General features: G+C 34.1%; 1 protein-coding gene across 2 annotated transcripts; it reads left to right on the plus strand.

The window, feature by feature from the left end:
• Nucleotides 1-1,522: 1,522 nt before the first annotated feature.
• LOC128985830 (striatin-3) lies at nucleotides 1,523-25,677 on the plus strand. Of its 2 annotated transcripts, none has more exons than XM_054405747.1 (14): nucleotides 1,523-1,991; nucleotides 6,716-6,819; nucleotides 8,050-8,202; nucleotides 8,458-8,629; nucleotides 9,260-9,454; nucleotides 16,996-17,080; nucleotides 17,386-17,519; nucleotides 18,128-18,303; nucleotides 18,500-18,669; nucleotides 19,062-19,226; nucleotides 20,676-20,806; nucleotides 21,372-21,567; nucleotides 21,976-22,149; nucleotides 22,819-25,677. In XM_054405747.1, exons 1-13 carry the CDS (start codon nucleotides 1,752-1,754, stop codon nucleotides 22,143-22,145), a joined length of 2,091 nt encoding a protein of 696 aa, XP_054261722.1. In that variant the 5' UTR covers nucleotides 1,523-1,751; the 3' UTR covers nucleotides 22,146-22,149; nucleotides 22,819-25,677. The 2 variants fall into 2 exon arrangements, with proteins under 2 accessions (XP_054261722.1, XP_054261723.1); XM_054405748.1 differs by having other exon boundaries at nucleotides 18,134-18,303.
• Nucleotides 25,678-26,808: the final 1,131 nt, after the last annotated feature.

Genomic DNA, 26,808 nt, shown 5'->3' on the forward strand with positions numbered 1-26,808 from the left:
AATTTTTTCCTCTCTTAGCCGCATTAGGTTGTTATAATAACGATTATAAATGAAAAACAAAATTATTTCTTTTCTTCTACTTGGTTGTGTTCTATGACTTTTTCTATGTTTCCATTGTTTGCAAATCGGTTATTTCAATGATTGCTCAAGAAATGTAGCATATTGTTAATTCAGTTTTATTTTTAGCCTATATCAAATTGTCCAGGATTTCTCTCTTTTTTCCATTGTAATAATTTCACCAACCCAAGTTTCGTCTACAGATGCAATACGCCAAAGAATATCACGATCTCCAAGAAGTGGCAAAAAAAGGCAGATACCAAAGATATAAGTTAACTCCTCAAGAAATAATTTTAAGAGTTACTGTGATATTATAGGATTTTCCACTGATTTGGTAATAGAACATTATATTGCAAAACATGACACGATGCAGAATAAAATCGATTTTTAAATCAGAAAAACCCACTGCAAATACTGTACTTCATTTTGAAAAATTCAATAAATCACAATTTAAATATTAACAGCTGTTTCATTAAACAGTTGTGTAGAATTATGCATATGGTAAACAAATTTTAAGAGGCAACTTTAAAAAGGCTTCTGGGGCAGAGCCCCAAGGGAATTTACCTCGTTCCTCTTTTGATGGCTCATCTATAGACCAAGACCTTTCTTTAGAGACCCCTACCAAGTTTCTACGGCCAGCCGTTCTCTCAAATTAGCTGGGACAAAAACCCAGTTTTTCCTCCATAAGAATAACATGGGATGGGAATTCAAAGGCCACTGGGGCAGAGCCCCAAGGGAATTTACCACGTTTCTCTTTTGATGGCTCATCTACAGACCAAGACCTTTCTTTAGACACCTCTACCGAGTTTCTACGCCCAGCCGTTCTCTCAATTTAGCTATGACAAAGAAAAACAGTTTTAAATTAATATATAGATTTTGCGCAAGGTTTTTCGTCATGACGAACATTTTAAGTATATGGTTTATAGGGGTGTGACTTGTAGTTTTCTCAAAAGTTCGTGGGTACTTTTGGCTTTGTATATAGATTACTTTTGACAAATAAATAACATAATATGAAGATTACTTTTTTCATTGTATACATTGTTTGTAGTGGCGTGTTCTGTTTTCTGTTCAAGTATATTCGTGGTATGTCTTAATTTAGTACCACCACGAGGGGACCTGCAATGAGTTAAATTAAAAAGCTAACATTAATTTATATAATATGTAAAATAGGTAAAAACAATTGGTTTTATACCAAATTTATTCGATCTCGTCGGTAATGAAGGAAACAAAACAAGTTAGTATTATCAAGCATGAAGTATGCTCTCATTGTTATGCAAAAAGCTACGATCCGGAATTGTAATATAATATAATGGACAGCATTTATTTACAGTATACTAATAGGTATAGATAATTTTTTAGTTTTCTGATGTTGGTTATTCATAAAATTAATATACAATTTCTGCTTGTCCATTTTTCACTCCCAACCCCAGCTGTTTGTTCCGAAACCGACCGAAATGAACTGAAATTTTACTTCCTTCTCGGGGAAGACGTACGGTAGCAATTTTGACGTCTGATAATAATTATTTTGTTGCTTTATTATTGACGTGAACTTTAAACTTATTGAACTGTGATTCGCTTGTGCGGTGCGTTGAATTAAATATCAAGAATTATATAAAATAGTGTCGGTGTTATGTGGTTTACCAGTTTCACTTAGTTTCTAAAGATCCGAGATTAGCTATAATGGCGGCCATGTCATGAAGATACCAGCTTATGACAAGTGCGGTATTCCTACAATGGAAGAGAGCTCACCTTCACAAAACCACAACGGACAATTAGGATCATCTACTAGTGGTATTAACTCTACTAATAAACCAAATGACGAAAACCAACGTATCCAGTATTCCATTCCTGGAATATTGCATTTTATACAACATGAATGGGCACGGTTCGAGATGGAGAGGTCTCAATGGGAAGTCGATCGAGCAGAATTACAGGTATGCTCGTAGCTGGAGTAACTTCTGGCATAGTTTTAAGATTTAATTTAATAAAATATGTAATGATTAAGTTAGGTGTTTATTTCAAACTCATTATTTACATAAGGACCAAATAATTGAAAAAATAATTTTAGGATAGGGCCTAGGCCTAGCATAGGCATATTTTAGACCTTTAAACAAGTGCTAGGGATGAGGAAGAGTTATGGTCCTGGAGGAGCCAGGATCAGTTTTTGAGATCCTTTCTTAAAAGTTATAGGCCCTAATAACTTATTAGGTAAATTAAGTACCTAAGTAAGTAGGCCTACGGTAACCTAGCCAAAGGCCTAGGCTAGCTTATGCCTAATTAAGTCAGTTTTGACTTGTGATCCATTTATTACGTAGGCAAAGCATTGGATAGACTTTTTACAACTTAGGGCTTTAATAAGTTGCTTAGCTCCAGGCCCCATAGCAGAACGTTTTTAAACCTTCTGCGACGGGCTAGAAAAAAATCCAGGGTAGACTTCCGTATCTAAGAAGACTTATTAAGGCTAGACTTCCGTATCTAAGAAGACTTATTAAGGCTAGACTTTGGCACAAACAACCGATTCAAAATATCGATTGATAGGCCTAACTTATATCGATTTGGTAGGTTGATATAGGCTATCGTTTGGTTAGTTAAGTAAGGTTAATCTAACCTAGGCCTAACTAACCAAACGATAACTTATATCGAATCAAACAATCGAATACTGTAATGGATGTTTTTTGGTTGTTTGTTCCAACAGATACGGAAGTCTACGAAAAATCCAAAGATTTCTGTGGGCTTAAGTTTGGCTACACAGTCTAAGTTGCATGTAGGTCTTAAATGGACCGCATGTAGGCTAACTTAAGATAACTTATGGCCTAGTTTTAATGAATAAGGGTAGCCTAACTTATTTGGAAATAAATAAGTTAAAACGCTCGTAAATTTATTCCTCCGAATAACTTACTTTTCTACTGCTTACCCTACTTAATATTGTTAGCCTAGGCTAGACATGAAAGATTCTAATTTGATGACAATGCCCAGGTAAATTGATTGTCTGTGGATTCAGGCCTAGAAATGGTTTTAAAAACAACAAAATTAAAATTAACTTAATATCTAAAAAACGTGTTCTGATTAAAATTAGTCTATGGCCCGTTATAATTCTAAACATAATAGATTTATTTATTTATTTCATACGGAAACACCATCATTAGCCTACAATGATTGCAATAATGATAGGCCTACATTATTGTAACCCCCCATTTTGTAAAAATTGCGGTTTCAAAAAGTTGTAGGCCTAAGTTACTTAAATTATTGAATGAGGTAGGCCTAAGTAAGTTAACTTACTCTCATCACTTAAGCCTGGTTTACACGGGTAGAGTTGTGGGTATAGAGTAGAGTTTCTAGTAGAGTAACTCTACCCGTGTAAACACCCACTAGCGCCTAGTAGCTAGTATAGTAGATAGAAGTGGGAGAGTAGAGTTACTAGCAACATGTGGCATAGTTGCTCTACTCTACTTCCCCCACCACTAACAAAATTGTCACTCTCCTGCACACTATACTTGTGTAAATGTGATCCGCGGCAGTAAAGTAGAGTTTCTGGTAGAGTGACACTGTCTTGTAACTGGTTTAACACTCATTTTGGGAATGGAGGTGGAACAAACAGTTCACAAACTATCATCAACACTCTACTATGTGTGAACAGTCGCTTGCTTAAAATCGGTAGAGTGGACAAGAAGTAGCTCTACTATAAACTCTACTCTACCCACAAATCTACCCGTGTAAACCAGGCTTACCCCATGTTAAAAGTTGTTGACAAGCTAATGGGATAAAGTTTGTGTTAGTTTGCTGATAGCCTACCATTTATTTATAAGGGCTATAGTTTTTAGTGATGTTTTCAGCAATCTCCGTACGAGTTCGTACCAACTCGAGTTGTGAATTAGATGACTCGAGTCGGGTCTTGACTCAAGTCGGGTCTTGACTCGAGTCAACTCGACTCGCCAACTCAACTCGTCACATCACTAATAGTTTTCCTAACATTTAACTTAGTTTGGTGCAGAAACCCAAATACGTTTCTCACTCTATAGGCTACATTTGATTCGGCAATCATATAGGCTAAGTTATCTAAAAGTCTACTAAGGGGGGAGTCGCTACTAAAATTAGTGGTTTTTTAAAAATCCTTTAAACAATTATCATGCATAGGCTACATTTTTAGGTTCATTCAGTCTTATAAAAATGTTTAAAAAAACTGTTGTAACTTAAAAGAATTTTTTTTTTTTAATTTAGGGCTATGCCCTACTTTTTTGACCTTTTCTAAGGAAAAAATAGGGTTTTTAAATCTCTTATGATTTTTTTGAGGACTACCAATTTTATTGTTTAATATCTCATCTAGGCTATATATAAAGCCAAAAGTACCCATGAACTTTTGAGAAAACTACAAGTCACACCCCCATAACCATATAGGCCTACTTAAAATGTTCGTCATGATGAGAAACTGTGCGCAAAACTATCCATTATTTCTTTCATTTATTTATTTATTTTATTTTACCTTCCAACGGTCAAGAACCAATTTACGATGTATAGATGACTTACTTTTGTATGTATATGTTTAAGTTAGATTAAGTCATCTATACAACGTAAATTGGTTCTTGACCGTTGGAAGGTAAAATAAAATAAATAAATAAATGTAAGAAATAATGGATAGTTATGCGCACAGTTTCTCATCATGACGAACATTTTAAGTACCTATATGGTTATGGGGGTGTGACTTGTAGTTTTCTCAAAAATTTCAAAAATTTTTACAATGACATGCAGTAAGTAAATAGCCTACAATTTGAGCAGTATCAAAATAGACGTAGGCCTACACAAAGCAGAACTTTAAATAACAACCAATGAACAAGAACAACAAACAAGAACATATTTTTTTCATTTATTTTATAATTTTTGAGAAATGTTAACCCCACAAAAATTGTTGAAAATTTTTTTTCATGTTTTACATGTTACATTGAAGCCCATAATTTTCCAAACAAAATGATATATAAAACAGTATACTTAACATTGTTTTTAAGTTTCTAAGATACATTTTAATAAAACCCTGCGATTGCGCAATAAATGGGCGAACATTAAGACCAAAACTAGAGACACTTGGAGGGTTAATTAGGCCTTGTTGTTCAATTCTTTTGTTCGTGTAGGCCTACTGTACGGTACTTGTATGTATTATAAACCTAGACAATATCCATGCACAAAAAGTTACTTTAGTATACCATAGGTTAAACAATGTGTGGTAGGTAAAACTTATAGCTTTAACTTGATAGCTACAAAAACTTACCATAGGCTTACGTAAAATATAACAAATATAGTGACTGCTTAAGTTTTAAGTTATTTGTTGCCGTCACTGCAAACTAACAGCAGCTGGGCTTTTCTAAGTGTATTGGTGTAAGAGGGTGAATTGATACCTGTCATATTATTGACTTTTTATACATTTGAACAAAAAAACTACCTATAGGCTATATTTTTTCATTGTCTCAGCCGATTTCCCGTTTGATTTTTCTATGTTTTGACACAATGTTTGCAGGATAAATTTTTTTAAATTTTCAACAAGTTTACACAATTTTCCTTGTTTTTATCAACAAAAAAATGTTATGAGTGTTAAGTTACCACAGAAAAATATTTCAATGTTTAATTATTAATGAAAATAATAGGTAACACAACCGATACTCATTTAAACAACTTCTAATTTACAACATTAGCAAAACAAATTTAAAGAAAATAAATGAATTTAACAGAAATAGGCTAAGTTACGGTAAGTTAAAACTGTTAATTAATGTCAAGAGTGTTACCCGCATGCTAATATTTTATATGTTTAGTCCTACTTCTAAATTTGCATGAACATTTTATTAATTTTATAATTTAAAGATTTTTGTACCTATTTACATACATTTAACATTTTGTACATTTTATCTTTGTCATATTTAGGCCTAACTTACCTTTAAAATATTTATTTTCATTAGCCTTCAGTAACACTTAGGCCTATGACAAATTTAAACACTTGTGATCACTTGACTTGTGGCAAGAGCTGTCACGGGCCTCAGGGGCTGAGCGCTCCCGGGCCCCTTATTTTCCTGATTTAGTGTCCAGCCGCCTCCGTGCCATTTTTTTTTTATAACAATATCTAGTTGATCTTGAGAGCAACATAACAAAACGATGCTTGATAGGCCTAGTTTTATTAATTCTCGTGCTCACAGTCGCAACTTATTCAAGTCAAAAATTGAATTTATCAATTAAGTCAAAAAACTAGGTAATTAGTGAACTGGAAAACCATACTCAAATTTTTGACTTAAGCAGATTATATGTAGCCTACAGAAAAGATTTTACTTTTGATGGGCCGGGCCCCCTTCAGAGCCCAGGGCTCCAGCTCCCCCTGCCCCACCCTCTTGCCAGCCCTGCTTGACTAGGGTATAGGTAGGCTATTTAATATAATAAAGGCTAAATAAGATAAAAAAAACTCAATCCCCAACTAAAATATTTGATTGTAAAATAACTTTCTATATAGGAGTTCTAAGCTTTAACTCAAGTGTTATTACAGTCACTAAGTAAATCCACTTTAGTTGTATAAAAAATTGCAGTTTGGTGTTAACTGAAGGGATTTGTGTTAGCCTTGAATAAAATTCATTTGGAGATTAAAGATAAGTACAGACCATAGATGATAATTTTGGGCTTTTTGCAGGCGAGAATAGCATTTCTGCAAGGTGAAAGAAAAGGCCAAGAAAATTTAAAAAATGATCTAGTCCGACGAATTAAGATGTTAGAATATGCCTTGAAACAAGAAAGGTAAGTTGGTGGGCATGTTTTAGGCTTAGATTTAAAATGCTTGGTTATTTTCCTTTGTTTTTTCCAGTCTGCTAAATGAAAAAAAAATTCTACCTCAAGAGGTTAATTTATCCTTGACTTGCAATTATTTTTCTTTTAAAAATATATTCTGAATATGGTTAGTCAATAACTACTGGTTGGTTCTTATACATTTTCTTAACTGTTGTATTTAATTTTCCTGATTCCCATTCAGGAAGAAATAAATACAAATATTTACATCCTTCTAAATATTGAATTTTTCATAATGTGATTTTATGCAGAAAGTTACAAGCCTATTAACTGAATCATGTTTATAATGGGGGTTGTAGTAAAATTGAGATAAATGTAAAAGTTTCTGTTTTGTAACTAATGTGAAAGATAATTTGATGGTCTGTCAAACGGCTGATGTGCTCAAATGAATTAATTACAGGCCTCACATTTCCTACATTCCTATTAACAGTTCAAGGCTATCTTAATTCACAGTTGTTTATACAAAATTTTATACAAAAAACAACTTTTTAAATTCAAATGGATGGAAACTTTTATTTTATTTTTTTTTTTACCGTGTAAATTTCATTGACTGCCTTTAATCTGTTGTGGGCTTGTTGGTTGGTTACTGGTTTTGCAGTAAAATCAGTTAAGGACAAACATAATATAAAATATGACACTCCAATGAAGACCACTATTTGTCCTCATCACTACTTTTGACTAATAAAAACATGAACAAGTCCTCATAAAATTGAGTTTTAGCTGAATTGAGCTTTCTAAACCATATAAGTCTAAAAAATCCTTTGGATTTTCTTATGCATTGAAAGGCCTACTGGTAGCCTAATTGTTAACTTAACTTGCACAACAGAGAACATTCTGACAATCTCAGTCCGTCTCTAAATAGACAGAGCGTGTAATAAAGATATCTTCTGGAGTAATAATAATCTTAGACATAAGCTGGCGTAATGATTATGACAAATTACCACAAATACCTAGAATTGCCTATGGGGAAGGGTAATTATCAGCAAAATTAAACTAAGCAAAATGTGTTTTCCATATTAGCCTACCTACCATGGAAGGGTTTTCCATTTGGAGGGACAATATTTAAATACCTCCTTAGTAATGAAACCAACATGCTTACTTAACTAGGTTTTGAAAACACTTTAGTTTGGTTTGTAATTCCTGACATAATTTTTGTTAATGTGTTTCAATTGCTTATGTTAGAGCCAAGTACCACAAGCTCAAGTACGGCACGGAGCTCAACCAAGGAGACATGAAGCCTCCAATAGATGAACCTGAGGTTCAGGTGGACGTCGAGGCTCCATTCACGTCCGTCAGCAACATTACTTGGAAGCAGGGCCGCCAACTGCTCAGACAGTGAGTTTGACTTTACCTGCTCAATTCATACAGATTTAGTAACTTGGTCTTTCACAGGACAACATTTTGTGTATTTTGGTACTCACACAAATATTCTTAAGTATTTCAGAAATATTTAAACCACTTAAATATTCAGAAATCAGTTGGCTATTTCAATAATGCTATGTTTTTTCAACATTTAAAAACTTGTAAAATCTTTAATTAACTACATCCTTCCCCCATTATTTTGTTGTTGAATGGTTTAATTTGTTTCAGATACCTGCAAGAGATAGGCTATACGGATACTATAATAGACGTACGTTCAAATCGAGTACGCTCACTTCTGGGTCTAAATAACAATGAAGAGTCAGTTAGTGATAGAGTTCGGGAGCCGTTCAATTCCAAACGGAGTATAGAGAATGAGGGAAGGCGGACACCTGCAAAAAAGGTGATTTTTCAGAAACATTGGTTTAATATCATCAACATTTATTATTAAAGGCCTATATAAAATATGCACTGAGTAAGGAGGATCTCAAGCGGGCTCTTCCTATATGTTCAACCTCAATTATAGAATTACTCCATTGAGTTTAATTTTATATATAGTTTTCAATTAAATACACTTTGATTTCAGCCACAAACTTACTGAGGTTTTCAGTGCTTGTTGGCACCATAAGCACCTGAGCTGTTAGTTGGTGGCTGGTTTTGTCTTGATACACAGCACTCGAAGAGCTTATTAATTAAATAGTGTAATATTGTTCCTTTTAGTTGGTAATGTTTTTTACTCACCCTCACCCTTCATTTTGGAGCAATACAAACATCTCATCTCCTTATGATGTTACGTCAATTCCAGTCAATGCACAAAACTGGACTTTTCTTGTTTAGCATTCTTTAAACATTGATGCCTTGCAGTCTGGGGTTCCCAGCTTGATTTTCTAGTGATAATTACTGAAACTCAATTTCATTTTCTTAGAATAAATACATCAGATACAAAGTTGTACTTTTTTAAGGGAAGCATTTATAGTTACAGTGTTCATTTTACACCAAGTTTAAGATTAGGTCTAGGTTGTCATGCTTGCAGGTGCAGTCAGGTAGTGCTCTGGCTGAAGCTATGATCTTGGAGACGGAGGCCGCGGTGATGGCAAACTTCGAGTTCCTCTCCCAAGCCGATGTGGAGATGGACGAAGATGATGACATCTGTGACGAACTTGACGACTCACAGGATATTGAAGAACAAGAGGAGATGAGGACTACCAAGCGAAAACAGAGACCAAAGGTGATTCTTCTTAGACAAATTAAGTTTTTTAAACATCATTTTGAATAAATCGCTGATGTTTAATCGTTCTTCTATGTAGTTTTTGGAGAAAGTTGGGAATTTTGTAAAATCATTATACAACATTACCACTCTTATTTGGTTGTAATTTTATGCTATTCTATGTTGTATTTATATTTCTGTATTCTCAGCAATACCCGGTATTACATGTATGTACGAATAGTTAGGCCTATTCTTCTAAATGTTTAACAGAATAGCAACCAACCTTAAGGAAAATAATTTAAGCATTCCAGAAATTATTAATCACAAAGATATTGTATAAAAATAATCACAAACATGTATTTGAAATTTTTCTGAGAAGATGCAAATAAATATTAAGACAAATGTATAAGAAAGAAAATATGTTTAGATTATGATCTAAAATATTTAAATGTTGCCAGTATGTTGTAGGTAAGTATTTGAAATAGCCAGAATCTCTGTCTAACAGTCAATTCTAGTCATGGCTTGGCCGAATGAAAACCATCACTTGATTAGATTCTAACATTCATTAGTTCATTCATTTTGAGGACGTCATCAAGATGGCGGATAGTTAAAGTACTCCTTAATTTGCTGTGCCTTGAAAGATAAATTTAACAATAAATACTTACAGTTTAAGTTCCAAATGTTATCTCTAGTGAGAGTGTAGTGAAAGTTTTATGATAAGTATATTCACCATCAAAGGACACTTCTTTTGGATAAGTAATCTATACTGATAACAGTACTTGGTTTTCCTGATCGGGGCCGTTATCTGTCTACCTGCTCAGACCGGTCAAAGGCCAACTAGCTGATAGCAATAACCCAAACCCCAACTGTCATTGTAAGTCTGGACTGTTTGTTTACAAACATAGCTTTAAATGTTTGCTACTTAAATATTTAATATATTACATATTTAATTTAATTAAAAAAAAAAAATCAGGAAATGGAATCTAAATCCAAAACTGGAAATAACTTTAAAATTAGCCCTAATGTCAAGCATGCTGATGTAAGTAAAAATACACAGGGTTGTATTCCAGATGGAATACGGACTAGGGCTAAAACAAAAGCATCAATTATTGAAAAGTGTCAGTACAAAAATAAACTTAAATCAACCCCTGAAAAATCACCAACTGGTCCAATAAAACCCATGTCAGCTAAAAATAAAGTAGCAATCTCCCAGTCACAGGAAACTCAAACAGATGATACATATATTCCTACGAAAAAAAATACTGAAACGCAAACTGAAATTAGTAGTTTGTCGGTAACACGAACGGATGAATTGCTGGGAAAAAAATGGCTGACTGATGGCACTATTCAACCGTATTTTGAGCTATTGAATTCCTGTATACTTTCAGAGCTTTTGGCAATTGCTATCAATCCTGTAATTAGTCATGCAATAAAATGTATTGAGGATTTTGAACACTTTGTTGAGCCACTAAACCTCGATAGGAAACAAGTTATGATTATACCTGTCAATGATTCAACAATCCTAGATCAAGCTGGAGGATCTCATTGGAGTGTCCTTTTTTATTCTAAACATGACCATCATTTTTATCATTACGATTCAATGGATGGTTTTAATACCACTCATGCAGAACTGATTGTTAGTAAGCTAACAAACTATATGAAATGGGACAAGCCATGTTTCACTAACATTAAAGGCCCGCAACAAACAAACAGTTATGACTGTGGGATCTACATGATAAGTGTGACAGATATGGTGATCAATGACATTGTTAACAATAAGAACATTGATATCAATTATATCCAAGAATCAAAAATTCTCGACAGTGACCTCATGTTGAAAAGATCCTGCATGGCTTATATAATTAACAACATGCTAATATCAAAACAAACACTGCTGGAGCTTATCACCAAGCCATTAGCTCACAAAATACTCTGTAACAAGTCTACTCAATGTTTTGGAAATACTTCAATCAACCAGATGACCAGCTCTCAAATCACACAAAAACCTGTGCCTTCCAGGAATGGAAATTGGATTACAGTCAATAGGCCAGGATCAAATATTCAGAAAATGCAAGTAAGGGAAACTAAACATTTTTACAGCAAGAATCGTTTCAGTGTGCTAAAGAATTATGAACCATCGGACAATGACCTTACTACAGCTTCTCACAAGGAGGAAAAAACTCTCAGCACTAGTAATAAAAGAGAGAGTAAAATTAATAAGTTATATGAAGGCCAAAAAGTCAAAACCAACACTCACCAAAGTACAAACACTGGTCGCAAACCAGCTCTGTCTATTATTGGCGATAGTCATGCCCGTGGTTTGGCCAACATCCTTCAAGCAGAGAGTGGTGGGAGAATGCACATTTCGGGCGTAACAAAACCAAACGCTAAATTTTCACACCTGAAGAGAGATATTCTAAATACAAGGGATTTTACCACTTTGGTTTTATTTATTGGTGCCAACAACGCCTACGATTCTGATCTGGAAGAAATTTTTGGAGGCCTAGAGTCTGTATTGCTCCAAATCAAATGCAATGCAATACTACTGTTAAGTATACCTTTCAGAAAAGATTTGCCACTAAACCACCCAATCAACTCCAACATATTTTATTTAAACTTGTTTTTAAATGACTTGGCAGGTCGAATAAAATCCTGTGAATTTCATGATATAAGTCTTCTACCTGAACGGTTTTTCTCACACGATGGGGTTCACTTGGCATTGTCGGGGAAAAGATATTTATGTGACAAGCTAATGAAAAGTTCATTCTTAAAATGCCACTTTAATGCACTTCCTCAAATTGATGTTTCTTCCACCAGCCATGATGTCACAGCTATGGCAGTACCGACGTCTCCTTCAGGAGATGGGATATTTGTTTTAGAAGCTAACATGAGGGATGTTTTCGAACAATATCACCATGATTCATCGGTCGCTCTGGCCCACACTATCTCGTCTGACTTTCAACATCATAGACATATGTCGGCTGGTGTAGCCGTGGCTTTCCGAGAAATATATGGCCGACCTAATACTTCAGACCTTAAATATAGCAGACTCGCCTGCCAAGAAGTGGATAATGGACTACCATCTACAGCCTGGTCACCAAGGATCACTATTGGGGGAAACCGACTAATTCAGACTACAACGAAGCTTTTAACCAGCTTATAACAGACTTCAAGACTAAGAAGCTTTCAACTCTCATCTGCTCAGCAATGGGATGCGTCAGAGATCTAATAAAGCCACAACACTTTATTCAAAATGTTATTAACTTCCAACGGCAGACTGGCGCACGTGTGATCATCGTCTCCTATGACCAAAAAGCCGGGCGGAGGCTTTGGAGAGGACTTAGTCACAGCGAGTTTGTGCACACCCTGAGAGAGCTGATCCCACCAGCTGCAGCCACCCTTACACCGCTGGAGCTGACTGGCGCCAACACCTCCACCACACCCTGTTTCGGCAACCACCTGCCCGCATCTCCCCATGGTTCCAGCCGGTGCCAAAGTGTAGTGAGTGATGTGAGCCAGCCAAGTGAGAGTGAAAGTGGAGGTGATGGTAATATCACCCTCAGCCCTGTCACTACCCCTGAAATGTCAACCACCCCTAGCCCTCCACACTCTGTCAGTCCTCCCCACTCTCCAGATTTAAAATCTCCATTCAGAGGGTTTGCAACCCCTAATTCTGATCAACTTAATTATATAACTACTAAAATAGAAATGTATAAGATTAACAGACCAAATGCCATACCTTTTTTAGGAAATTTGACCACGTTCCCCCCATTAGTTACAAAGTAATACCTAACATGACTGATGTGTTTGATAATGGGCAGTATTCTTATCTAGAATCTGATAAAGGCGACAAAGGTACCGGTAATGAATCTGTTAATTTGCCTAATCTTACTTTGGGAAAAACTTGTAATAATTTAAACAATAATCTAAATAGTTTTAAGCGTTTTGGCCCCCCAAAAAATTCTATCAATAATCTGGATAAAGTTGACCACAATGTAGTAAAGATTTTTCATCAAAATATACAAAATGTTATAAACAGAGTTGAACCGTTGGAAGTCACATTGTCTGAAGTTAATCCTAGTATTATTGTGCTCTCTGAGCATAATATTAAAGACCATGAAATAACTAGCTTTAAGATTGATGGGTTCAAAGTAAATGCCTCTTATTGTAGGAAATCCTATGCTAGGGGAGGAGTTATGATTATGTCTAAGAATCATATTCAAAGCTCACAGTTTGTTACAAATTCCTTTGTCAGTGATTTATGTGAAGACAAGATATTTGAGTTCTGTACAGCTAAATTTACCTTTAATTCATTCACATTTATTGTTACTAGTGGTCGTCCTGTGGTCGAAACTCGACCAAAAAATATTAATGTACAGACTTCTCTATTTTCTCCCCACACTGTAAATAAAACATGTGATTGGAATTTCTTCCCTTTGTTTTGATTTTCTGTTTACATTTTGTTGTTATTTCGTCACCATCATGGCAACCCATATGGTCCATGTTAATTTTTTGAAGTTTTCAAATTCATTTTTTGTGCTTATTTGTTAGCCTATTTTAATTTTTAAAGGCATTCTGCACATCTACAGTAAAATATCTTTCCAACAGTATGCGTAGATGTTCCCTGCGATGCACACGAGCTGAGAAAAAAGGTTTTAAAGAAACATGCTTGCCTATTAATATATAGATAGATAGGGATCTATCGGTCTCCTGGTTCTGATGTTTTTGACTTTATAAAAAGATTGAATATTTTAATTTTAAGTATTAATAAAAAATGTGATTATATTATAATGGCAGGAGATTTTAACATAAATATTTTAGATAACAACAATGTAACTAGGGAATTTACTAATTTATTAAGAAGCCATGGTTTTAGATACATGGTTGATTTTCCCACTAGGATATGTGACACTACTGCAACTGCAATTGACAACATAATTACTAACATCCCTCAGAATAAATTAAAGGTGTATGGGCTGATAACCGCTCTCTCTGATCACGATGCACAAGTTCTTGAAATTTATTGGCCAGGGGCTGATGTAACAAAAAATAGTTATATAACACATTTCAAAAGAAAATACAATGATGACAATAAAAAAAATTTCCTTAGTATGCTATCAACAGAAAGTTGGGATGATGTGTATAATGCTACAGTTGAATCCAAATTTAACACTTTTTTTGACATTTTCTTTTATTATTTTGATAGTTGTTTTCCTAAAACAAAATGTAGAGTATATAATAAGACTAATAAGTGGTTTACATCTGATATGTTTAAGGCTAAAGAGGAACTGATTAGTTTGACCAATCAATTTAGACAAGATAAATCTGATGTTAAATTAAAAAGTTTAATAAAGGAAAGAAAAAAAGATTTCACTGATCAGGTTATTAAGACTAAGAAAGATTTTTATAGTAATCTTATTTGCAATTCAAGCAATATCTGTAAAGCAACTTGGAATATTATTGGCAATGAAACTAAAATGAAAGAGAAAACAAAGTATGATAATATCAAGTTAAGACATGACGGATTGTTATTTGATAAACCTGAATATGTTGCCTCTATATTTAATGAATATTATACCACTTTGGTGGAATCTCAAATAGTACCTAATGCAAATCAATTGTCATCTGCAAATGGCTTACAACAAACCAAAAAAGTTAACAGCAAACTTGGTATTTTTGAAGCTATTACTGAAGAGGACTTTGAGAGTGTACTAAGATCATTTGACAATAAATATTCTGCTGGATATGACGACATACCTATGCCTATCATAAAACTTGCCTCTGTTTTTCTAAAGAAACCATTAACACATGTAATTAACTCGTCTTTCATTTCTGGCATTTTTCCTATTAAACTAAAAGTCTCAAAAATCACTCCACTTTTTAAATCAGGTGATGCACAAATTGCTTCTAACTACAGGCCGCTATCTTTACTGTCATCCTTTTCCAAATTGTATGAGAGAGTCGTTGCACAGCAATTGACAAAATACTTGGAGTCTCACGAGATTATTTCCAATGAGCAACATGGCTTTAGACAAAACAAATCAGTCATAAGTACAAGCACAGATTTTATAGAATCAGTCATTGATTCTATAGATAAAGGCGAGCAAACCGTAGGAATTTTCATCGACCTCAGCAAGGCATTTGATAGTGTTTGTCATACCAAATTATTAAGTATTCTTTCAAATTTTTGAATAAAAAATAAAGCTTATGATTGGATCAAATCTTATTTATGTAATCAAACTACTTTTGTTGAACTGAAATACGTAAACAAATATAATCAACTTATATCTTGCCGTTCCAGTAACAGTCCGTTGAAATATGGTGTACCACAAGGATCTATATTGGGACCTTTATTCTTTTTATGTTACATCAATAGTTTAGCTAATTTCAGTGATCAAAGTAAAATCACTTTATATGCAGATGATGTAAATATAAAACTATCCGGATACCATGCAAATGATATAGAAATATCTTCTTTTATAAAACTTAATGCAATCCAACAACATTTAGCTGATTTAAACCTTTTATTAAATAAACAAAAAACTAAATATATTAATTTTTCCGCTTCAAATAGGAAAAGTGGGTCTGTGGTAAAGAATGTTTGTCTTAATGATTCCTTTATTGATGAAGTTAAGGAAACAAAATTCCTTGGTTTAACTGTTGATAGACTTCTTAGCTGGAACACTCATGTATCTCAAGTTTGTAAAAAAATGTCAACAGGTATTTTCATCCTTAGAAAATTATCACCATTTTGTGATATTAAAACCCTTAAAGCAGTTTATTTTGCTTTTGTGCACTCTCATGTCTCTTTTGGTTTGTTGGTTTATGGTAACACCTCTAATGAAAATTTAAACATGATACTTATATTACAAAAAAAAAGCAATAAGAATAATAATGAAACTTAAGTGGTTTGAGTCAGCCAGAGAACATTTTTCAAATTTAGGAATAATGACAGTTTACAACCAATTAATCTATGATCTGATTCTGTGGATAAAAAAAATCAAAATAGTCATTGTATGCTAGGTTTTAATCACAGATATGAAACTAGAAATAAGAATAATTTTTGTTTTAATAGACATAAGCTAACATTTTATGAGAAGAAGCCAACATATTCAGGCATCAAATTTTATAATTCATTACCAGAAAACATAAAATGTATAACTGATTTTGGGTCCTTAAAAAGAAATTGAAGTCATTTATTATTGTTAAACCTTTGTACAGTTTTAATGAATTTTTTTAAGCATATGTCGTCTGTAACAGTTAATTTAATTTCTTACAGTGATTATAATTTTAATTTATTATTGTATTATATATACTTGTACTTACTAGTTTATAATAGTACTTGTTGACGCCATTCTGTACTCTATGTGTACATAATGAATAAAGAAAATTTTGATTTGATTTGATTTGATTTGATTTAACATAAAATTTCGTTTTAGCTTAAACATATTCTATGAAATATTCAAACTCTAAAGGTTTTTTGTAGTGAATGATGATTGGCTCTTCAATACTACAAAAATTTCAATGTTTTAACTAGCCTATATTTCTAATCTTTGTTTCAGCTGGAACCTGATGAAGTGGATGCCGACGCAGAGGAGTTTTTAAATGAACTCAATCTTCTCTCTGATGTTCCTGTTGTCTATCCAGGTAATACTAAGCTAAAATGATAGAATTTTTTCTAAATCTTGTTTTTTTGCACATTCTCTATCTTCAAATTTGAAAATTTATTAATTTTTCAGCACAACTATCTTTTTTAGGTTGTGTATCTTAGGCTGATTAGCCTTACTGCTTATTTGGGTGTCCTGTACATCAATCACAACTGTCTTGTTCATGTGAATTAAACTGCTATGACACTTAAGATTATTTGACAGGCTGCTGAGGTTTATTTAGACATCCCATATCTTCTCAAACATGGTTTATGCTGTTATTGGACAACTTACTGGATGTTTTAGGTCAAGACAACGCGAGGAGAGGAATGCAAGGGGAAGAGGAGGAAGAGGGAATTGGAATAATCTCTGAAGGAACGTTGGGGCTTGGGGAACTGGCTAGGCTCACTGTGAACAATGAGGCTGAAGCTGCTTATGATGTGAGTTTTGCTATCGTAGTCACTATCAAATAGGCCTAGTGAAGTTTAGGGTACATTTTATTGTAATCTGCCAAAAGATTGTTACAGTTTCAACAATATTTTTATTGATTGCCAGTAATTTATTCTTACAAATTGTAACTTTGCTACTGCTAGTTGACACCTACTGATTTTCTTAATTTAAAACCTAGATGTGTTGTTTTATTGAGGTAATTATATTCATACTAAAGAATAAACCCTTCAGATAGGTGTCCCCAGCTTGGTTAAAATACTTGCTGTAAATTGCAGATTCATCTCTACTTTTTTCAAAGCCTAATGCGGGCAACTAAACCTTATTAAGTCAAAAACTAAAATCATACTGAGCACTTAGTTTACCTTATCAATCGGAAAGAAATTAAATAATTTAATAATGATTTTTAACTGTTTGCAATCTTTGTAGTAGTGTACATGATTATAAGTCTGCAGATTTAGTAAGATTGTATTTTATTACTTTCAAAATCACAGATGCAAATAAAATTTACTTTTTAAGTTACTTTGTAATTTTCTTAAGACCGATTAAACACGATGATTTTATGAAAGCTTTGTTTTGCTATTGAGTCCATTGTTTGTAGCTGCAGTCGACAAAGGAGTCACTGCGCAAAACCTGGAATGCCAAGTACACACTGAGGAGTCATTTTGATGGAGTGCGAGCATTGGCGTTCCATCCTGTAGAGCCAGTGCTCATCACGGCCAGTGAGGACCACACACTCAAACTGTGGAACTTGCAGAAAACCGTGCCCGCCAAGAAGTAAGTCTTGTAATGTGCTAAGCCATTACTCCTGGTACTGGTCCCCCCTAATACTATTAGTTATATTTTGTAACAGGTGATAATCTGTAAACTTGTCACTAAAATAATCATGATTTCTTTTAGAATGTCTTGTTACTTGATACTATCCACAACAGGTAAACAGTTGCTTATTTGTACCTTGCACGTATTGTTGTAGGTCGGCATCGCTGGATGTAGAGCCGCTGTATACGTTCAGGAGTCACACCGGCCCAGTGCTGTGTCTAGCGATGAGCATGACGGGAGAGCAGTGCTTCAGTGGGGCGACCGATGCAGCGATTCATTGCTGGCACCTCCCCCCTGCCAACATCGACCCCTATGACTCTTTTGGTAAGAAGCCTAACATATGATGTGCGGTACATATTTAAATGAATTTCTTGATCTTTAAGTAGGGATTGATCTATTTAGATTCTGAATTTCTCAACATCTTCAATCTGGATTTAGATCCAATACTATTTCGAGAACCTTCTGTTTATCATAGTGAAATGTTGATTTTCTACGGAATTTGCAATAACGTCACGAAGATGCCAACCTACGTCCGAAAATTTGAACACCCTAAGGTTTTTTATACTGATTAAGCTTTCTTGGTGTGATTGATAGAATACAAAGTGAGCAGTCTCAGTAATCCGACTTAAAGATTTTACCTACTTGAAAATTACACTTGCTCTTTTTCTTTACATCTGACTATTGTACCACAGACTTAGTGTGTTTTTGTGTTGCAGAGCCCACTGTGCTGCACAGCAGTCTGCTGGGCCACACAGATGCAGTGTGGGGCCTCAGCATTCACTCCCAGAGAGCCCAGCTGTTGTCCTGCTCTGCTGATGGCACTGTCAAACTGTGGTCCCCACAAAACACTAAGTTACTCGCTTCCTACACTTCCGACCAAGGTAGGTCATCTACTGTGTTCAAGTAACACTCTGTCAATGTTCAAAATTTAAATAAAACAATGACAGGGCTGCTACCTGTTACAGGAAACGTGGAATTTTTATTGATTTTTTATGTAACTTACTTAGTATTTAAGAAAGCTGCTACTCTGCTTTTCAGTGTTAAAGTATACTGATTTTGTTCAGGTTATCCCCGAGGTTGGGTGTAGATTAGAATTATCTTCAGCAATTATCTTCACACTGGTCTTCTTCTTCTTCCTTTATCTACCGCTTCACTCATCTCTTTTTAAGAACTCCCTTTTTCCTCATCCATCTTATCTACCTTATTCTAGGTCTCTTTCCCTTAATCACCATCATTTCCAATTTTCTAATAATCCTCTCTTCTCAATCCATACCATCTTAATTTTGTTTTTCTACTGCCCCTTAATATAACCCTCCACTCTATTCTCAATAGTAAAAATCTGATTTCTCCAACTTGTATTCAACTCCATTCTCTTTCCTGTACATCCACCAACTTTCGACCCATAAGTAACTGGCTGGCCTATACGCCTCCTGTATATAGTTTTACCCTCCTTGGTCCCTATCCCATGTTACAGAAAGTGCTTCATGCTTGTGCTCCTTCTACTTGATCCTCCAGCTTTGTTCATCCGCCTTTTATTTTTTATTTCCGCCACTTAACAAACCTGCACCTAAGTATTTTAACTTTTCTACCAAGTGGTTGTTTTTCAGTAATCAATAATATGAGGTGTAGCTATAAAATAATGAGACTGGTTTTCCAAGAGACAAACTGTGTGAATCTGAAGGCCAAACGCCATATTGCCGAGTCGCTTGACATCTTCCTCTACGTTCCGTACCACTCAAGGCTGCTTAGCTCAGCCATAAACTTGTTTATATTAAATCGTATATTTGACGCTTTTCAGAAAAAAAGTAGACATTATAATTAAGAAACACATCTTGTGATTTTTTTTGTAAATCTTGGTAACGGTTAAAGTAGCCTATCTGTTAAAAGACTAATTATTTTTTTAATCTTATTTATTAAAAAAAAATAACAAAATATTACAAAATTGTATGCAAAAGCCAGGGAAATAAAATGAAAGAGAATAAAAGACCCTAAACAGTTTAGGGGTTATTAATGTTTTCCAAGTTAAAGGATGACCAGTTTCTCTCCCTTCTTTGAAATGTTACCACTCAAAACCTGTGTTTGTTACATACTTTGATCTCCATACACTTGTTGTAAGTAATAATAAGTCTCTGTTGCGGACTTATTGAGCTTCACACAGAAACTCCAATTGACACATTCAATTATGCCATTTTAGGATGATAAAAGTACACGATTTAACACAACCGAATACATCTTGTTTGTACGTTTGTACGCATGTTGTAGCTACGTTTGTATTTAAAGCTCCACTTCTGTTTGTCAATATGTTTTAAAATGACGTTGGTACTGTGTAGATGGAGTGCCAACGTCAGTGGACTTTGTCAGAGACGAAGCAGACAAGATGGTGGCTGCGTACAACTCCGGTGACTGTGTGTTGTTTGATTTGGAGACGACAAAACCAATCCTCAGGCTCGAGACTTCACAAGTGAGTTTAACTTTATTCCTTCCTCAGCCTTTATTTAATCTGTAACACTTGTTGTGCAGGGGAATGAACGTGCATTATAATCGTAGAAAATATTCAATACAGAAAAAGTGGATATTTGGTGAAATTAAAGAACTGTTCAGTTAGATCTTGAAAACGAACACACCTCAATTCCTTTGAGGATAAAAAAAAGTACTGAGCACTTGTAACCTGCAAGTAAACAATGCCTCAAGTATCAGTTATCTATGAAAAGTGTGTTTTTCTTCCTTTTTTAGTAAACATCAAAGGCTTGGTATGTTTTAATACTTGGGGTACCGCTGATTCATTTTTAAAATTAGTGTGGTAAAGTATAAAGTTAATATGTAGGCTCTTAAAATGTTTCAAACGAAAAGAAACAAAAATCAAAAGTTTCTTTTACATTTCCTGTTACAGTCTGAAGACAGTAGGTGACAAACTACTGAAGAGAAAATTATCAAAACAAAACAATAGTTAAGATATTGCCTCAGACAATTTCCATTTGTAAAATCAATCTTTCCATATATTTGAGATGATATGTATTGTGTGACAGGAGGGAGTGGCGGGTCGGCAGATCAACAGGGTGGTGTGTCATCCTACGCTGCCTCTCACTATGACAGCTCACGAGGACCGATTCATCAGGTTCTTTGACAACACGTCAGGCAAGATGGTCCACAGCATGGTGGCTCATCTGGACGCTGTCACTAGCCTGGCCGTGGACCCCAACGGACTCTATCTACTCTCTGGCAGTGAGTATTGCTACGCCTAGAACAATTTTCCCATCTTTTTTAGCCAATTGTCCTATAGGGAAGTAGCTATAAAATTATCGTAGGTGGCACGGTAAGACTAGACCTATTTTTTATTTGATGAAATCAAACAACCACAAGTAACACTTCTCTCTATCAAAAAGGTAACATGGGAAATTTTTTTTGCATTTACAGTAAATAAATACTAAATAGCTCTTATTTTACCCAACTCTTGCGAAGAAGGCATATACACCGTTAAGACACATTTTTGCCTTTAAAGCTATCAAATGAAAGAACATGCAATTTTGTTAATTTGTTCCAACACATCTTCCAACACAGTCTTTGATTAACTACAAGTTTGTTAGAATCGTGGTCTTCAATCCAGGAAGATTACAAGTTTGTTACTTTCAGGCCATGACTGCAGTATAAGACTCTGGAATCTGGACAACAAGACATGTGTACAGGAGATCACGGCTCATCGCAAGAAGTTTGACGAGTCCATCCTTGACGTCGCCTTCCACCCGTCTCGACCGTACATCGCTTCTGCCGGGGCCGACGCTCTAGCCAAAGTCTTCGTCTAGCTCGGTAAGATTCGGATTGTAAAGTTTGTGGTTATGAAGTGCAAATTTGTTCACCCAGTATTTTATTTTCCATTGTAAAATGTTTCCCCATAATTTTTACAGACCTGACTTATACTCCCTCCCAATCCTGGTCATAGGATCAGATCAGACATTTTTTGTATCCATTCCATTTGTATTTCTGTTGGCCTTCTACAGTAATTTAGTTAGACCAAAACCTTTTCTAATTAGGCTGATAAATTTCCTTTCAAAAGCCTGCAAGGGAACAGCTATTAATACCAATGCTTACTTATTCAATGATGACATTTGTTCAGAATCAATCCCGTTCGGAATTGAACCTGCAAAATTTAGATTCAGAGACTAGCAAAACTAATCAGCTACCTAGACAATTGTCTTCATCTAATTTTGGTACCATCCCATCAATCACAGATTTGTTGTGCACAGGCAAAGTGCCTGTTACAGTTTATAAATCAAAATTAACTTATGTGAATAGGCTCAACGATCTTTTGTTACTTTTGGCAAAGGGAAGCTATTTGATTCCTTAAAACTGTATTGAACACTATATACAATTTGGGACTAATGAAACTAGTAACGTACCACAGTTCTTTGCTTCTAACATCCAGTAAGTTTGTCACAGCACGTTGTAACCAACTGATGTATTATTGTTTACTTGCAGATCCAGTGTGAATTTAAGATGTTCACTGCCAGGACCACAAGCCAGAGCTGGGAACTTGTTTTATACCTGTAGGCTACAGTTTAATGGATGTTATGTTGCACCACTTTATAATTCAATCTTTTAACCGTTATAAATATTGAGGAACCAACCTGAATGCATATACAATCTTAATTATTTGGCGGTCAAAATGTTTTTATTTATTGTTTTAGTCAAAATTCTGTTGGTTTTTCTGGTAATTGTTTGTTTTTAAGTATTGTTTTAGTCAAAATTCAGCTTAAACTTTCAAAGTATTAGTTTACTTAGTTTTTTTAAAATTGATTTGTATAAGGTTGTTAACTTACACCTTCAACATAATGGACTTGATATGCACAAAATTAAATATCAGGTATTTTATTTTGCTACATAAATTTAAATCTATATTTAATATCCTGTTTGATTGCATGGCAAGTGTTTTAAGGTTATGTTTTCTTAATTTTGTTTTAGCAACTTTAAATTTTACCTTAATTTTTTAATGTAAATTTTTTAATCCAATTAATAGAATTAAAATTATTTCATGGAGCTGTAAACAGATTATTAGGGAGATTTTGGTCTTTAAAATGTGGTTGTAGTAACTGTATAATTAATTACTAACCCTTTCAAAGCTATGGTTAATGTGTCCTCTTTGCCTTTCCTAAAAAACCATTTAAGAATGCTCAACTGTTAATTTATTGGTTACTGGTTTAGACTATGGTTTCCTGACGCACAGCCTTATAGTTCTCTTTTTAAAAATAAATTTCTTTCTTCTCAACCATTGCTGCTCTATTGTAATTGACACAAAATGGATGTAAGACATACAACATATTGTTGGTAACCTTTTTTTTTATTTTATGCATTATACATTTTAGTTTAGACAAGGCAAAGTTGTAGAAATTCGAATGTAGAATATTACGTCAGCTCTGAAAGGGTTAAGACAAGTTTTCAATTGTCGGCGTTTAATGAAACCAGTGTTCTTTAGGCATCAAATGCCTAAGATAGAGTTGAGGAGGATGTTTGGTAAAATGACCTAAACAAACAGTAATTACAAATATATAGTACAGGAATTTATTTATTTGTCTTTAGTTTTTCAGGCTAGAAATTTACATTATTTATTTGGTGTTGTACCTGAAATGTCTCTAAAGTATCTGATTGTAAAATTGAGTTAGTTTTCATAAGTTGTTGAAATTGATTTGATATTATTTTTTACATGAGATTTCATTAGTATTTAAGTAGCAATAAATATTGCTTTACTACTCAAATAGGTTATTTTAATGTGTATATGTTTTAATGGATACCTTTACCAGTTATTTATTTTTGCATGAATTAATCGAAACTTGGCTTGTTCATGTTTATAAGAGTAAGAAATGTCAGTAACAAGTCTTCATTTACGTTATAATCTTGTGTTGTTAACCTTTTGTAAATAACCGGTTTGATTGACATATTGTATCCGTGCTTTTTGTTTGGTGTGTTTTTTAAGATACTTTAAGTATGTAAATATTGAATTTCATGGCTGTTTGGTTAATATAAGTGTATATCAGGTACATTTTGGTTCTAATTTGTTGGCCTAAAAAATAATTTTACTTTCATCTCACACATAATTTTGTAGTAACGAGTCAAATAGTGTTTTACTAAGGAAGTTTTGATTTCTTCTGTTTTGACATGACTGTAAATCTAAGTTTTCCATTTCTACTTCTACTGAATGCAAACCTTCCAAATGGAGGAAATCAAAACTTGTCGTACAAGCATTACTTCACTGGACCATTTTGATTGATACTATTTTTTTAATTCCTACCATTAGTTTCATATAACTGACCATAGTTGTGTCGGTTGTAGGAAGAAGTTGAACTGATTTTTTATAATTCGAGATTCTATTGTCACAAAATATAACTGTGTTAGATAGAAGATAATAAATAATAGACAATCGTGAACGATTTGTCGCAGTTGCACATAGAGTTAACTGTAGAGGAACACCTTTCATTGTGTAGCTAACTAATCTCATGGAACAATGAATAAAAAGTCAGTTTAACCCTCTTTTATGGGAGCATATTTTTGTAATACTAGTGTACTGTAAAAGACAAACTATTCAAATAAAAACTCGCAATAATTACTCATAAAACCGTTCTATTTCAATTATCTCTGTTCTAACTAGAGGTTATAAGATGAAAGTAAATACAGACCAGAACCAAATGTACAATTGAAAAGAACAATACTTAATCAAAATAGTCGTGTAAAGCTTTCTTCATCTAAAACTTGTGTAAAAACTGAAACCGTGTAAAACTATTGAATGCTTGTATCCTAATCTTGTATCGGACACGAATTGTAAATAATACTGATGTAATATTTTAATTTAATTATAGTCAGTTAAGTCGGCATGCAAGTGCTGTTAGGCGTTGACGCCGTGTACACTCCAGCATGGAGATATATATAATATATATATACATAATTATAAATATACACAGTTTTATATAAATGTTAGGAGTACATATGCAATAACTGTCTATAGTGCTTTGGTTATTTATTACTCTGTGTGTGAACGACAGGCTCGACTTTGCTAGAACCACCTTTAGTTTTGTTGTGTGTTAAGCTTTTAAGAGTGACTGGTTATTTGCAAAATAATAAGTCAATAAAATTAATTAAGGGTGTTGAAGACAAAAATGTTCTGGTAATATGTAAAACATAGATACAATTGTTAGTCTCTAATGCAGGTTTTGTAATTATCGTTTCTCCTCTTCATTTAGTGGAAACTGATTCTCTGATTGCATTTTCTTAAAGAGACCTTCTGTGATTTTTATTTATTGTAAATTTTCACCTCCTTTTATTTTATTATAGATTAAATATGTTTCCTAACAATTTATGTTTCTTTTTAATTACCGTCTTCTGGCTACTTTACTAACAGTCTTGCCCTCTAAGGCAGACAAAACCCCTGTGATTTTTTCATCACTTAACAAGACACATTTTTTACCCTTGAGGGTCAGCAGGACCGACGGCCATCTTAGATTTTATACCTAAACACCAATGTTATTGGTTGAAGCATACTACATACAGCATTGTTTATTAAGATAAAAACTTGCAAAATATCTAATTTTAAAGCTATTGAAACCTTGGATATGATTTGCTATCTACTTTTTATCTTAATTGTTGTTAATTAGTAAAACTACATAAATGTATCAACTTAACCTATGATTTTTTCAACCTCTAAAACAAGTTTTAAACATCATAAAAGCAATACACAAGGGAAATATATTTAAGAATCACCAAATTTTCTGCTCAGTAATTAAGCTTACGGCGCATGATTAATATGCTTCAACGTGAACGCATGTTTTTTGCTGACAGGCACTCAGACAACCACTGATTAGTGTTTCCCCTTAGCTTTGGAGTGCTGTAGTCAACAGAGAAATAATTATTGACTCCTGTAGACTCTTTTTCATTGGTAATTGTTTATTAAGTTAGTAAATGGCAACTGGTTGTAAAATTAACTAACCAAACCATAACAACAAAAAATGTTTAAAATCAGGGTAAGGTTTTTTAAATCTTGTAGAATATATTTTATTCAAACAGACTACAGAGAGGTATAGCCTAGGCATATTAGGAATGTTTTGGTACAGTCTTTTTCTGTATGTTTTTTTGAAGTTACTGAACACGAATATGAGGTTTGTTTACAGATATTATTCCCGGAACATTGTTCAGAACGAACTAACACCCGAGCTATACTCTGACTTAGGTTTTTAAAGTGTTAACGCAAATATACAAGAAATTTTCATTAAAATAAGCAACAAGTACGATTGAGATTTGTCTGTATAGTTAGCATGGTAAGAGTGTGGAACTGATAATTTCTAGTATATTTAAAAACCTACATTATTCTCTTGGTATTCTTGTGCAAAGTACAAACAAAACGACTATAGTTCGGCCTCTTAGACAGCGACCTGCGCGCTCATGCTAACCAATGCTAGAGGAGGTCGCTATCTAAGCGGCCGA

The sequence above is a fragment of the Macrosteles quadrilineatus genome, unplaced genomic scaffold (assembly GCF_028750875.1).
Source record: "Macrosteles quadrilineatus isolate MER2022 unplaced genomic scaffold, UCM_ALF_1.0 Scaffold_2__2_contigs__length_208266976, whole genome shotgun sequence".
NCBI classification, from domain to species: domain Eukaryota; kingdom Metazoa; phylum Arthropoda; class Insecta; order Hemiptera; family Cicadellidae; genus Macrosteles; species Macrosteles quadrilineatus.